We start from the raw sequence: 15,505 nt of genomic DNA on the forward strand, positions 1-15,505 counted from the left end.
GTTCCTCTACCTTTTGTCATTTACATAAATGATTTGGAGGCGAGCATAACAGGTACAGTTCGTAAGTTTGTAGATGACACCAAAATTGGAGGTGTAGTGGACAGCGAAAAGGGTTACCTCAGATTACAACAGGATCTTGATCAGATGGGCCAATGGGCTGAGATGTGGCAGATGGAGTTTAATTCAGATAAATGTGAAGTGCTGCATTTTGGGAAAGCAAATCTAAGCAGGACTTATATCCACTTAATGGTAAGGTCCTCGGGAGTGTTGCTGAACAAAGAGACCTTGGAGCGCAGGTTCAGAGTTCCTTGCAGGTAGATAGGATAGTGAAGAAGGCGCGCTTGGTATGTTTTCCTTTATTGGTCAGAGTATTGAATACAGGAGTTGGGAGGTCATGTTGCGGCTGTACAGGACATGGGTTAGGCCACTGTTGGAATATTGCAAGCAATTCTGGTCTCCTTCCTATCAGAAAGATGTTGTGAAACTTGAAAGAGTTCAGAAAAGATTTACAAAGATGTTGCCAGAGTTGGAAGATTTGAGCTATCGGGAGAGGCTGAACAGGCTGGGGTTGTTTTCCCTGGAGAGTTGGAGGTTGAAGGGTGACCTTAAGGAGGTTTACAAAATTATGAGGGGCATGGATAGGGTAAATAGGCAAAGTCTTTTCCCTGGGATCGGGGAGTCCAGAACGAGAGGACAAAGGTTTAGGGTGAGAGGGGAAAGATATGAAAGAGATCTAAGGGACAACTTTTTCACACAGAGGATGTTACGGGTATAGAATGAGCTGCCAGAGGATGTGGTGGAGGCTGGTACAATTGCAACATTTAAAAGGCATTTCGATGGATATATGAATAGGAAAGGGTTTGGAGGAATATGGGCCAAGTGCTGGCAGGTGGGACTAGATTAGGTTGGGATATCTGGTTGGCATGCACAGGTTGGATCGAAGGGTCTGTTTGCATGCTGTACAACTCTCTGACTCTAAAAGGAGTAGAGAGCTACATTGGTGAAAAGCTTACGTGAGGCCTATATGCAAAAAAGGCAGAAGAAATCCACACCAGATATCAGGAAAATTATTGTATCATTACCCGAAGGAAAAACATTAACAAACGTGAAGAATGGGTACGTATTTGGCAAATGAATTGCAAAATAATTAAGTCTAAGGTGGTTGGGAAAATAAGAAGGTAGTGTTTATGTGTTGTTAGGTACTTAAATAAATGATACACATTATTACGCTCATAACACAAGCTGAAAAAAGCACTCGGATCAATTTCTGTGGGAATAGAATTGAAAAGGAGAGCGGTTATGGTAAACTTGTATCAAATTTGAATTGACAATACGATCTTTGGAACACAGAATTAAGTTCACAAATGTTTGTGTACTCTGAATACTATGTAATTTAAAGGATTATACAAGGTAAAGTTACCATAGTCCTTTTGGACCAGATGTTGCTCTCTTATCAGGGAGATGACACATGGTGGTTTGAGGGTAACCACACTTCAGGCGAGGGGAGAGATCGAGATGGGGAGCCCTCGATTATAATCTCAGCCAGTGCGGGAATTCAACCCATGCTGTTGGCATCACTCTGCATCGCAAACCCACAGTCCAATCAAATGAGCTAACCGATCTGACATAAGGAGGTAGAATGACAACAAAGCAGAATACCCAGCCAAGATATGTAACAGTGCTCTGAAGTAATTGGAACTCAACTGTCACTCATGGACAATCTAAAATCTACAACTGTGAAATTAATTCTCCGAAAACACAGTATATTTTATGAAAAATTATTAGATTAATTCCTACAGTGTGGAAACAGGCCCTTCGGCCCAACAAGTCCACAATGACCCTCCGAAGAGTAACCCACCCAATCCCAGTCTGCTACCCTATATTTACCCATGACTAATGCACCAAACACTACAGACAATTTAGCTTGGCCAATTCACCAAATCTGCACATCTTTGAATTGTGGGAGGAAACTGGAGCACCCTGAAGAAACCCACGCAGACATGGGGAGAAAATGCAAACTCCACCCAGACAGTCGCCCTCGGTGGGCATCGAACCCGGGTCACTGGCGCGGTGAGGCTGCAGTGTTAACCACCCACCCGCTGTGCTGACATGAAGATTTTTCTCTGTTATTTAAAAGTAAAATTGTGATAAAGTTTCTTAACAATTATGAAATATGTTTGAATCTTAGTTCCCCATTAGAATATAAAAGGATGCCATTAAATGTATAAATTAGAAAATTAAAGAGTACATGAACAGCTTCCATTAGCAATAAATGAAATACATGAATACATCCATCAGGATACATGAAATCAGGAATGGAAATACTCCCTTAACCTGTTGACAAAAGCTGCCTCCCTACAAAGTCACATATTGGTCAAAATAACTTCTGCCTCTTCAAAAGCAGCCATTACCATTTATAACTTGGGGAGAAAGATGCTGAAAACGAGACAACGTCCTGGGTTATTTGACATTCATGTCATAAATTAACACTTCCTCCTGATGCTGAAAGAGGATTTTATTCATGATACTTAATCTATTTTATGAATTTTATGCAATATTTAATTATTTATTGAAAATGCTGGTCACATGAGTGATTAAAAAGAAGAGCATGAGATGGCAATATTCCCCCACATCTGGTCCAATAGACAATGAATAGTGACAGCGAGTCGTAAACTGTACTTCTGTCACAGAGTTGCGTACACAAAGGCTTTGTGCCAAAATATAGTGAATAATATCCTCTGCCGTGTTTGTGTCACTTTCAGAGTTACATTGTACTTTGCTCAAAAACTGCATGAATTCATGTAAAACTCTGTTACCTCACTTTTTAGATTAGAATCAATATAAACATCATGGTATAGACAGAGAACACAGGGGATTAACACCTTCAACTTACCGTCTAGTTATCACCCATTGTTACAGCTAACCTGAGAATGGAACTTTTTAAAAAAATGGTTTTGTGATTTACACATGAAAGAAATGAAACTATCATGGTATTCAAACAGATGAAAGATCAACAGACAATCAAGGTATTTTTCCATGAATAATTTCAGTTACATCACACTGTAAATTTTTGCTATAAATTTTGTGTTTTAGGCTTGAGTCCTCCACTATCACCTGATGAAGGAGCGACGCTCCGAAAGTTAGTGTGCTTCCAATTAAACCTGCTGGACTATAACCTGGTGTTGTGTGATTTTTAACTTTGTACACTTGATTTGCACCATATCTACAAACATTCACACTCTTGTTAGCAAGTCGAAAGAGTGTATGTTCACTTTAAGAGAGAGGGGGCTTTTCTGAACTGAGAGGTCGTGATAGCACATGTGTCTGTGATTAGCTGACTGATGCAGAGAGTGCTGAGAATTGATAGTATGTCACAACTGGCTTGGGGTTGTGTTTTGATGTTAAGGCAACTAGATTTGAGTTGAACCAATTAATTGAAATTATGCTCAGGCTACCAAATCCCAATTGAATTTGAATTTAAGTGTACTGACAACATCAGACCAATGGCAGTGTATGAGTCTTGGGGGAGAAAAAGGAAGGGCATGTAAGAGCTACTTGCCTGTGGAACATAAGAGCACATGCCATCTGAAAAGGGTCACAATACTCTCAAAGAAAGCCCTCAGAAGGCACCATGGAATTTTATGCAAGGATATTCACAGTAGAAAAAACCACAGAAGACAGCCCAAGGATTAGATTAGATTACTTACAGTGTGGAAACAGGCCCTTCGGCCCAACATGTCCACACCGACCCTCCGAAGAGCAACCCACCTAGGCCCATTCCCCTACACTTATCCCTTCACCTAACACTACAGGCAATTTTGCATGGCCAATTCACCTAACCTGCACGTTTTTGGACTGTGAGAGGAAACCAGAGCACCCGGAGGAAACCCACGCTGACACAGAGATAATGTGCAAACTCCACGCAGACAGTTGCCCACGGTGGGAATTGAACCCGGGTCTCTAGCGCTGTAAGGCAGCAGTGCTAGCCACTGTATCACCGTGCCGCTCACCAAGGAGAAGACAGCAGATTTGAAATACCAGAAGGAAGACTACATAACAGACTGTATGGACATTAAATTAATTTAATCTCTCAATGTTCAAAGTTTGTGTTATTAGAGTAGCATTTTAATTAAGTTGGGGTCAGATAGTGATTAGTTAAGAGAAGGGGCACTTGGTTTTGTTAATAGTGTCTGTGTAGTTTTCACTGTTAGAGTTAGGAAAATAAATTGTTATTTTTTTCTTTAAAGCAGTGGAAATCGGAGACTTTCACTCACTCACACTTTTAGGAGATTATGAGGCGAGGTGGGCTTTTCTGGAGTATTAGTTTTAATTAGCAGAGGGGTTCAACCTCCATTTCTGAACATTCTCCACTACCAACTTTCAGGAGCACCAATGCACACCATCTCCAAGATGCACTACAGACAGACATTCACCTCTTTAGACAGCACCTTCCAAACACATGACCATGAATATCTAAAAAGACAAAAGAAGCAGATGCATGGGAATATCACCAATTGCAAGTTCCCTTTCCAAATCACTCATCATCCTTATTTGGAAATAAATTGCCAATCCTTGAATGGTGCTGAGTCAAAGACCTGGAACCCTTCCTATTGGCATTGTGGCTGTACACACAAATGCAGTCGTTCAGGAATATGGCTCACTACCACCTTCTCAAGAGCAACCAGGGACAGACAATCAGTGTTCGCCCAAGCAGCGGCGTCGACATCCTAACAAAAAACAAGGAACACAGGACTAGAATAAACCATCAAACTTTTCAAGTTGGCACCACAATTTTACCTCATGGAAGATTATCTACCTCAATGTCATATTTGTATAATTTCCCCATACCCCTTTATGTCATTAGCTTTAATTACTGAATTTCCACAGCTCTCTGGAGTACAAAATTCTAAAGGTTGACCATTTTGAGTGAAAACGTTTAGCCTCATCTTATTGCCGAATGATTTGCCTTTTATTCAGTGACTATCCTCTGATTCTAAATCTCAGTAATAGTGTAACATCCTTTCTATGACAACTCTGTTTATCCCTTCTGAAAAATTCCAAGTTTTCATGAGATCAGCTCTCTTGCTTCTCAACCCCAAAGGTCCTGTCTCCTCAATCTCTCTTCATGGTCTGGGTGAGATACTGTTCGGAGGGTTGGTGTGGACTTGTTGGGCCAAATGGCCTGTTTCTATACTGTAGGGATTCTATGATTCATAAAATAGTCTTACCATCTCAGAAAAAAGTTTAGGAAACCCCTGTTGCATTACCTCTGTGGCAAGTATAGCCTCCTTCAGGCAAGCCATCAGAACAGAACATAATATCCCAGCTGCAGTCTCACAAGTGTTATACAAAATTGAAGTCATATTTCTTTGCTTCTATATTCAAATCCAAATCATATGACAAAGGTCAGCATTTCAATCACCATCTGATTTGCTTGCTGCATCTGTATGTTAGCTTTCAGCAATTTTTGAACATCTAGGCCTGTAGTCCCTTTGGAGACAAAACTTTCTAATCACTCCCATTGAAGAAATAAACTGCACCTTTGTTCTTCCTAATAAACTGGATAGCCTTACATTTACCTGCATTCTCCTCAGCATTCGAAGTATTATGCTGACAATTGATTTAGGATCATGAATTGGGATTGCAGTATGGAGTACAGGTGCACAATCCTTTATCTGAAATCCCAAAATCTGAAAAACTCCAAAATCCAAAGTTGTTTTTGTGAAGTCTTTTTCTCCTGAACAAGACTGTTTGGTGTGCAAATAGTTAACCCAACTCTGCACCCACTCGACCCACGTCACTCAGATGTGATGTGGGGGCCTGGCCCAGCATCGGCAGGCGTCAGTTCTGTTTCAGGGCTCTTAGTACTCTCAGGTGCATCTGCTGTTCTTCAGATTTTTAAAAATTTCACCATTAAACTGTCACTTATTCTGAAATCCAAAAAATTCTGAATTCTGAAAACCAGCTGGTACCGAGGATTTCGGATAAAGAATTGTATACCTGTACTTGCACATACTGGGAAGCTACTATATTAATACACAGGGCCCTACTGTTGACACAAAAAAAAAGTGCACATATCCGGCCTGTTACAACACATTAAAGTAGGTGACAATCATTCTCTGTTTTTTTTCCTCAGAACATTGCTTTCACCAATCAGAATCAATCTGCCTTGTTTCTAATTTAAACAAAATTTGGCATTTAATTGTCAATCATCATTAACTGATTCATTCTCCTCAGCAATGCCTCTATCAATTAGAATCTACCTGCCAACCAAACATTGAAGCTATATCAGAGAACAGTGCTGTTTAGGGATTAAAAGGATAATAAATTGGCTGTATTTTATACAGAAACGATCCTTCAATATTTCATAAAAATGCACAACTCTCGTTTTAGTTTGAAATCTATTTTGCCCATTTAAAAACATTTATAAAAAACAGTTCTAAAAAGGCCTCAATGTTGTCATGCAATATGCCATGTTTTCTCTCATATATTCGTTCACTACTTGATTACTCCTTATCATATCAGCATACTTTCCATTGTTCCAGAGCTCAAGGATTCAAAACCTACATGACAGCCACAATCTCGTATTCGTTGAAAAAAAAATTAATTGCTGCCATTTGCTGTTCTAATTTCTAAAAGGCAGCATTTCCAAAGAATGAAGACTGTGGTTTAACTGGTAAGATGAGATACAGCCACAACAGAAGATGTCAGCATAAAAACAGAATTGAAACAGCTCCACTACAGAGATACCTATGGTTTTGTAATGAAGGTGAGTTGCCAATCAAACGTGGCATTTTGCCCAGTAAAACAGGGACTGAATGACATTGGTTAATATGATTGATGTTTACAAGATACCGTAATTGTGATTGTATTTCAACACCCAATTTAAAATTGATGTTGTTAAAAAATATACTTCACACCCATGCAGGAAAAGTGCAGACAATCAATTCGATTTCTCAACAGCCACTATAGTAGCTGCTTAAAAAAATCCAGCAGTTGACGCGATAATGATCTGAAACCAAGATCAATGAACAAACATCTGGTGTAAAACAGTCCTGTTTGGGCATTCTTACTGATACTTCATCACATTGTCAGAACACTTCAAAAAGAGGTTTAAAATAAAATGTGTGTTTAAAGTTCAAAACTTCTCTCAGATCAGATGCAAGAATAGGATTGATTAAAATGACACAATGGAAGTACCAAGTGATAGCGAAAGAAGAAATTTGAGCTGAATGTTGCCAACTTTGATTTCAAAGATCAAAATGAAAACTGATGTATGCCCTCTTGCAATCTTTGGCAGAGCTGCAGATTGATTAATGTGCATTCAAATTCTGCCCATTTGTTATGGTCTTCGGAGAACCACAAGTCTCAGACTGCAGCAATTCCTGAACACACACACATCAGGCCAATGTGCTCTGAAACAGATGTATAATAATCAGTGACATTGCCTTGTGTAAAATAGTTACTTACATGATGAGTCCAGTCATAAAAAAACACTTTGGCAAATGGAGATGAAAGCTTATAACCCAAGTGTTAGTACAACGACAGGAATGCTTCACCATTGAGAACAATCAAAACAAGATCATCTGCATTCAAGTTTCAAGTCCAATATGACTCTTCTTCACTTTCCATAAATGCTGTCAGACCTGCTAGGTTTCTCCAGCACTTTTTACTTATGCTTCAGATCTCTCGTGTCCACAGTACTTTTGTTTTGAGATAACCTGCATAGATAGCCAGCCACTGAACCATTAAAAATCTAGCCTCACAATCTGCAACATCAGGACACCATGAAAGTAGATTTATCTTGGTTAAGGAGCTTTTTTGTCAACTCGTCAGACTGTTGTGCTGCTTTTTTGTTGTTCTTGAAGATTGGGGTTTAATGTTAATGTTCCTGCAAGCATATGAACAAATTGGGCAAAAGCTTTCACACCAATTTGACCAAATCTTTAGACAGTGAGATCTCTTTGCTCTATGCCCCGATTAATAAAGCTCTTCCACTTGTCCTACCTGTCCAACTGTCTTCAATGATCTGTGTAGGTTTTCACCCAGGTCTCTGTACTCCTGCACTCCTTTAGAATTCAATGTTCTTCCGACCAAGGCACATCACATGACATTTCTCTGCATTGAATCTCATCTGCTACCTATCCGCCCACTCCCTTCAACCTGTCACTGTCTTTTTGGAGTTCCACACTGTCCTCCTCACAGTTTTCAACTCTTCCAAGTTGAGTGTCATGTGCAAACATTGAAACTGTTCACTACACACCAAATCTGGATCATTAATACATACCAGGAAAAACAAGGGTCCCAACACTGACCCATGGGGAACTCTACTACGAATCATCCCCCAGCCTGAAAAAAATCCATTCACTATAATTCTATTTCCTAATACTCAACCAATTTTGTATATATGGTGATCATGTCCGTCTTAGACCATGACCTGTCATTTTCCTCAAGTCTGTTACCTGGCGCGATATCATATGCCTTCAGGATATCCATGTATTTCAAATCAAAAGCATTACCTCATTGACCCTTTCTGTTATCTCTTCTAAAAGCTGCACTAAGTTGGCTAAACACAACTCCCCCTGCTTTAGAATGCTGGATGTCTACTTCACACTCAGTCAGTCACGAGCAAGAGGAATGGATTGCTTGTTGCGGGTGGGGGAGATGGAGTGGGGGGAGTGGATTGTGCAGGGACTGAAATGAAACTTCAGCCCTTCCAAAAGGTCTATCCATCAAGCACTGGATATCAAACATTGAAAATAATTTCTGCTCCACTTAAAGATACAAGATAGATATAAAAACCCTAAAGCCTCCATCCCTTAGTATCCAATCAGGAGGAAGTTATCAAATTTAGGTATGGTTAACTCACACATTTATTCAGCAAAACATAGTCATGCAGATCAGAAAGACAGAAATTTCATCTGAATTTTGTAATTTGTCTCATCACCCTTGAATCTGAAGTTTGGCAGTATCTCTATGCTAGGGGAATTGTTAGTATCAAGAGCCAAATACACTCCAGTTATCGACGGTCACCATATTCCCCCCACAGCCCACTTGGATGCAAGATCTTAACAACTAAAACACTGAAAATGCTAAATACTCTATTATCTGTTTTGTTGCTTAAAAAGAAACAAGAATGAAATGACAATTAAGTAAATAAGCTGTGAAGTAAAAAAAGTAAGTCAGTAGAACAAGGCATTTTTCTTTCAAAATCTGTCCTTTTATAACTATGTAAATTATTCTAGGCAAACTGAATACAAAATAAAAGCGCACATAATCCTCCAAGACATCTTACTGGAATAATTTTGCTCTTGGTTTCTAGAAATTCGTACAGTCTTCCTTCCTTATCCCAACAATGTCGTGAAATACAACACATTTTGTGACAAATAAGTCATGGCTCCCAATTAATGTTGTAGAGTACTTGTCTAATCAATGTTTAAAGTATTCACTCAAAATCCATCCCTTGATTATTTTAGCTGTATACTAACCATTTATTTCAATTAGGTTACCTACTGCTAAAATATTAAAGCAAGAAAAATCTGGGAAAAAGTTGTTAAGGATATACAATCTAACTTGTCCCATAATTTTCAAGGTACAGAATAGGAAATTGATACCTACCATGAATTTGGCATCTCCTTTGGAAAGTGTGTTTGTGACAAAATTTATCGCTTCCAGGCATTCCACAACTGGATTGAGGAGCTTTGGCTGAAGATAAAATCCAACAAAAAAGTCAGAGCTGCAGTGTATTTAGCTTCTATAAAATTTATTTCTTAGTGCAGTCAGGAGGTTTACTTATCATCTAAGAAAACTTGCACATGAATTGGTTGGTGCTTTATAACCATGGCAATGCTCTTCTTGCATAATATTCTCATTGGTTCAAATTACTCCTGTTACCATACTTCACCCAAATGTTACACAACTCAAAAAGCAGTCTTCAGACACAAACCAATTTTGGAAAATTCATTTGCTGTGTCTTTATAAAATAAACATTTATGCTAGAAGTTCATAAGAAATAGGAACAGGAGTAGGCCCCTCAAGCTTGCTCTGCTTTTCAACAGGATCATGGCTGATCTGTCATTTCTCACATCCACCTTCACTGTGTTTTTGCTGTAACATTTGATTCTCTTACTGATCAAGAATTTATCTTGGTCTTAAAAATACTCAAGGACTCTGTCCACACAGCTCTGTGGCAAGGAGTTCCAAAGACTCTCAACCTTCTGAGAGAAGAAATTCCTTCTTATTTCAATCTTTATGCTAAAACTCTCCTAGGAGGGGAAACATCCTCTCAACATTTACCCTGTCAAGCCCCTTAGGAATCCAACATGTATTGATGAGATCATCTTTTATTCGTCTAAATTCCAATGAGTCAAGTCCCAACATGTTCAGCCTTTGCTCATATGACAATCCCTCCATACCATAAGACCATAAGACATAGGAGTGGAAGTAAGGCCATTTGGCCCATCGAGTCCACTCCGCCATTCAATCATGGCTGATGGGCATTTCAACTCCACTTACCAGCATTCTCCCCGTAGCCCTTAATTCCTCGAGACAACAAGAATCTATCAATCTCGGCCTTGAAGACATTTAGCTTCCCGGCCTCCACTGCACTCTGTGGCAATGAATTCCACAGGCCCACCACACTCTGGCTGAAGAAATGTCTCCGCATTTCTGTTCTGAATTGACCCCCTCTAATTCTAAGGCTGTGTCCACGGGTCCTAGTCTCCTCGCCTAACGGAAACAATTTACTAGCGTCCACCCTTTCCAAGCCATGTATTATCTTGTACGTCTCTATTAAGTCTCCCCTCAATCTTCTAAACTCCAACGAATACAATCCCAGGATCCTCAGCCGTTCCTCATATGTTAGACCTGCCATTCCAGGGATCATCCGTGTGAATCTCCGCTGGACACGTTCCAGTGCCAGTATGTCCTTCCTGAGGTGTGGGGACCAAAACTGGACACAGTACTCCAAATGGGGCCTAACCAGAGCTTTATAAAGTCTCAGTAGCACATCTCTCCTTTTATATTCCAACCCTCTTGAGATAAGAGACAACATTGCATTCGCTTTCTTAATCACAGACTCAACCTGCATGTTTACCTTTAGAGAATCCTCGACTAGCACTCCCAGATCCCTTTGTACTTTGGCTTTACTAATTTTCTCACCATTTAGAAAGTAGTCTATGCTTTTATTCTTTTTGCCAAAGTGCAAGACATCGCACTTGCTCACGTTAAATTCCATCAGCCATTTCCTGGACCACTCTCCCAACCTGTCTAGATCCTTCTGTAGCGTCCCCACTTCCTCAGTACTACCTGCCTGTCCACCTAACTTCGTATCATCGGCAAACTTCGCTAGAATGCCCCCAGTCCCCTCATCCAAATCATTAATATATAATGCGAATAGCTGTGGCCCCAACACTGAACCCTGCTGGACACCGCTTGTCACCGGCTGCCATTCTGAAAAAGAACCTTTTATCCCAACTCTCTGCCTTCTGTTAGACAGCCAATCCTCAATCCATCCCAGCAGCTCACCTCGAACACCATGGGCCCTCACCTTGCTCAGCAGCCTCCCGTGTGGCACCTTATCAAAGGCCTTTTGAAAGTCTAGATAGACCACATCCACTGGGTTTCCCTGGTCTAACCTACTTGTTACCTCTTCAAAAAATTCCAACAGGTTTGTCAGGCATGACCTCCCCTTACTAAATCCATGTTGACTTGTTCTAATCAGACTCTGCTCTTCCAAGAATTTAGAAACCTCATCCTTAATGATGGATTCTAGAATTTTACCAACAACCGAGGTTAAGCTGATTGGCCTATAATTTTCCATCTTTTGTCTTGATCCTTTCTTGAACAAGGGGGTTACAACAGCTATCTTCCAATCATCTGGGACCTTTCCGTACTCCAGTGACTCTTAAAAGATCTCAACCAATGCCTCTGCTATTTGCTCAGCCACCTCTCTCAGAACTCTACCAGTGAACCTTCTCTGACTTCCAATGAAATAACGTCTTTCCTTAAATAAGGGGACCAAAACTGCTCACAGTACTCCAGAAATGGTCTCAGCAGTTTCTCATCCAGCTGCAGAAAGATTTCGCTACATTTATACTCCAAGCCCCTCAAACTAAAGGCCAACATTCCATCAGTCTTTCAGATTACCAGCTGTGCCTGCATGCTAACTTTCTGTACATCATGTATAATTCTGCCAAGGTCCCTTTTGAGTTGCAACTTTCTGCAGTTTATCTCCATTTAAATGATATGCTATTCTTTTGTTCCCCCTTTCAAAATGAACTACTTTACATTTTCCGATATTATACCCCAATTGACAACTTTTTGCCCAATAACCTAACCTATTAATATTTCTCTATAAACTGTTTTCATTCCTTTGGCAGAAAATGCACTTCCTCCTTTAGGATACTACTGATATGCCAGGGACAGCAATGATTTTTGTGAAGTAAACCTGAAAGAGATACATGGAGTTGCAAGTGGCGATATTAGAAATAACACTCCTTTGGCATTAAAGCTTTCTGAATGTAACTTTAAAGAAAATAGTCCACATGTTGTAGTTTGAAATTGATCTAAATTAAGAAATGAAACATAAATAAAATGCAGCCTAAAGGTAAAACAAAACAGGCTGAATATACTTCTCAGAAGAAATATTTCATTATCAACTCAAGACACTTTAGAAAGAATATCCTAGTAAGTTTCTTTAATTCTTTACTTTGAGTTTTAAAAGAGACTTCTGAATTGCAGCAACAGGATACTCTGTGGTGCAAATTCAACAAGTTTTTGAAAACAATTTAACAATCTTTACTTGGGATTTTGAAACAAAAATTCATCTCAAATCAGAACATTCAATGATAGCTGGATGAATGTTCATTAATCTGTCAACTTCAGTGCCTCCAAGGCTTGAGTACAACTCCCATTTCTATGAGTTGTCTTGCAACAATTACTGAACATTCTGACCAGTTGCATGAAAAATCACATTTAAGAAATTCATATCACTTCAATCCTTCAACCTTTCTTTTACCATTACAAGAACAATATGTGCTTTTTGCTAGATCATTGCTTTTTTTTCCATTCATGGGACATGGACATTGCTAGGTAGCCAGCATTTTTGCCTATTCCTGGCTGCCCTCGAGAAAGTGGTGGCGAGCTGCTTCTTGAACTGCTGCAGTCCACAAGGTGTTAGTTGACCCACAATGCCATTTGGGACGGAATTGCAGGAATGTGAACCAGCGACAGTGAGGGAATTGCAATGTATTTCTAAGTCAAGATAATGAGTAGTTTGGAGGGGAACTCGCAGGTGTTACCATTATCTGCTGCCTTTGTCCATGCAGATGGAAGTGGTTGTGGCTTTGGAACGTACAGTCTAAGGATCCATGATGAATTTCTGCACTCATTTTGTCGATAGTACACATCTGCTACTGAACATCGATGATGGAGGAAGTAGATGTTTGTGGGTGTCATCCCAATTCAGCAGGCTGCTCTGTCCTGGATGATATTAAAGCCTCTTGAGCATTGTTGGAGGGTGCACTCATCCAAGCAACTGAGGAGTATTCGATTACGCTTCTGATTTGTGCCTTATTGATGATGGATAGGCTTTGGGAGTCAGGAGGTAAGTTTCTTGTCGTATTCTGAACCTTTGACACAGTCTTGTATTTGTAGGGAGAGTCCAATTGAAGTTCTGGTCAATGATAACCTCCAGAATGTTGATAGCGTAGTATTCACTGATGGCAATTGAATGTCAATTATCAGAAATGGTCATTGCCTGGCATTTGTGTGATGCGAATGTTACTTGCTACTTGCCCAAGTATAGATGTTGTCCAAATCTTGTTACATTTGAACATGGTCTGTTCACTATCTGCAGAGTCATGAATAGTGCTCAACATTGCTAAAGCAGCTAAAAATGGATGGGCTGAGGACACATACCTGAATAACATCTGCAGAGATGTCCTGGACCTGAGATGACTGTCTTCCAACAACCCCAATCGTCTTCCTACGTGCAGATTATGACTCCAACCAGTGGTGAATTTGCCCCCTCACACAATAATTTCTGTTTTGTTCAGGCTGCTTGATGCTACTGTCAGTCAAATGCGGACTTCATGCCAAGGGCGCTCACTTGCTCCTCCCCTTTGGAATTCGTCTGTATGATCCATGCTTGAACCAAGACTGTAATGAGGTCAGGAGTTGTGTGGCCCTGACAGAACCCAAACTAGGCATAACTCAGCAGATTATTGCTGAGTAGGTGCAGCTTGATAGCACTGTTGATAACACCCTCCAAAACTTTACTGATGATCAAGAGCAGACTATTGGATAGAAATTGGCCAGTTTGGATTTGCCTTGGTTTTTGTAGGCAGGACATACCTGGGCATTTTTTCACAAATGCCAGTGTTGTAACTGTATTGGAAGAACCTTGCTAGGGGAGCAGCAAAATCTGGAGCACAAGTCTTTAGTATTATTGCCACAGCCCATAGCCTTTGCACTATCCAATCCCTCCAACCATTTCTTGATGTCATATGGAGTGATTCAAATTAGCTATAGACTGGCATCAGTGATGCTGGGACCACTGGAGGAGGCAAAGATGGATCATCCACTTGGCACTTCTGGCTGAAGATGGTTGCAAAATGCTTCAGCCATATGTTTTGCAGTGTTTGGGTGCTTCCACAATTGTGGATGGGATATTTGTGGACCCTGCTCTTTCAGTGAGTTGTTTAATTGTCCATCACCTTGCATGATTAGATGTGACAGGGCTGCAGAGCTTAGATCTGATCTACAGGTTGTGGAGTTGCCTTGCTTTGTCACTTGCTGCTTGTGCTGCTTGGCAAGTAAGTAGTGTCGTGTTTGGTAGTTTCATCTTATTTCTGGATATGCCTAGTGCTGCTTCTGGCATGCCCTCCTGCATTCTCCATTGAAGCAAGGATGATCCCTGACTTGACAGTAATAATCAAGTGGGGCATGAAATCATAGGTTGTGCTGAAGTACCATCCTGCTGATATTGATGGCTGACAGCACCTCAGGGGTGTCCACTCTTCAGCTGCTAGATTTACTTGAAGTCTGTTCCACTTAGCATGGTGATAGTGTCGCACAACATGGACAGTATTCTCAATAACAAGGCAGGACTTCATTTGCACAAGAACTGGGTGGTAGTCACTCTCACCAATACTATCACAGACAGATGTGTCTGCATTTGAGAGATTGGTAAGGATGAGGTCAAGTTAGTTCCCTCACCACCTGCCACTGACCCAGTCTAGCAGCTATGTCCTTTAGAACTCAACCAGCTCTATTTGTGGAACTACTACTGAGCCACTCTTGCAGGACATTGAAATCCCACCCAGAATACATTTTATACCCTTACCATCCTGAGCCCTTCCTCCATTTGTTCAACAATTTGAAGTATTGATTCATCAGCGGAGAACAGTACATGGCAACCAGCAGGATGTTTCCTTCCCAGTGTTGAACCTGAAGGCATGAGATTGCTGGTTCTGCCCTGCTGGTGGGAGTGGGATGTATCCAA

At 40.5% G+C, this 15,505-nt stretch overlaps 1 protein-coding gene across 1 annotated transcript in view; it reads right to left on the reverse strand.

Moving 5' to 3' along the window:
* Positions 1–15,505, reverse strand: part of polb (polymerase (DNA directed), beta) — a 108,960-nt gene that overhangs the window by 52,436 nt on the left and 41,019 nt on the right. Inside the window, exon 11 of the mRNA XM_060856418.1 lies at positions 9,619–9,705. Within this exon, the coding sequence (XP_060712401.1) occupies positions 9,619–9,705 (87 nt within the window). The remainder of the gene's footprint in view (positions 1–9,618; positions 9,706–15,505) is intronic.

This window comes from Hemiscyllium ocellatum, chromosome 48 (genome assembly GCF_020745735.1).
Source record: "Hemiscyllium ocellatum isolate sHemOce1 chromosome 48, sHemOce1.pat.X.cur, whole genome shotgun sequence".
NCBI lineage: Eukaryota > Metazoa > Chordata > Chondrichthyes > Orectolobiformes > Hemiscylliidae > Hemiscyllium > Hemiscyllium ocellatum.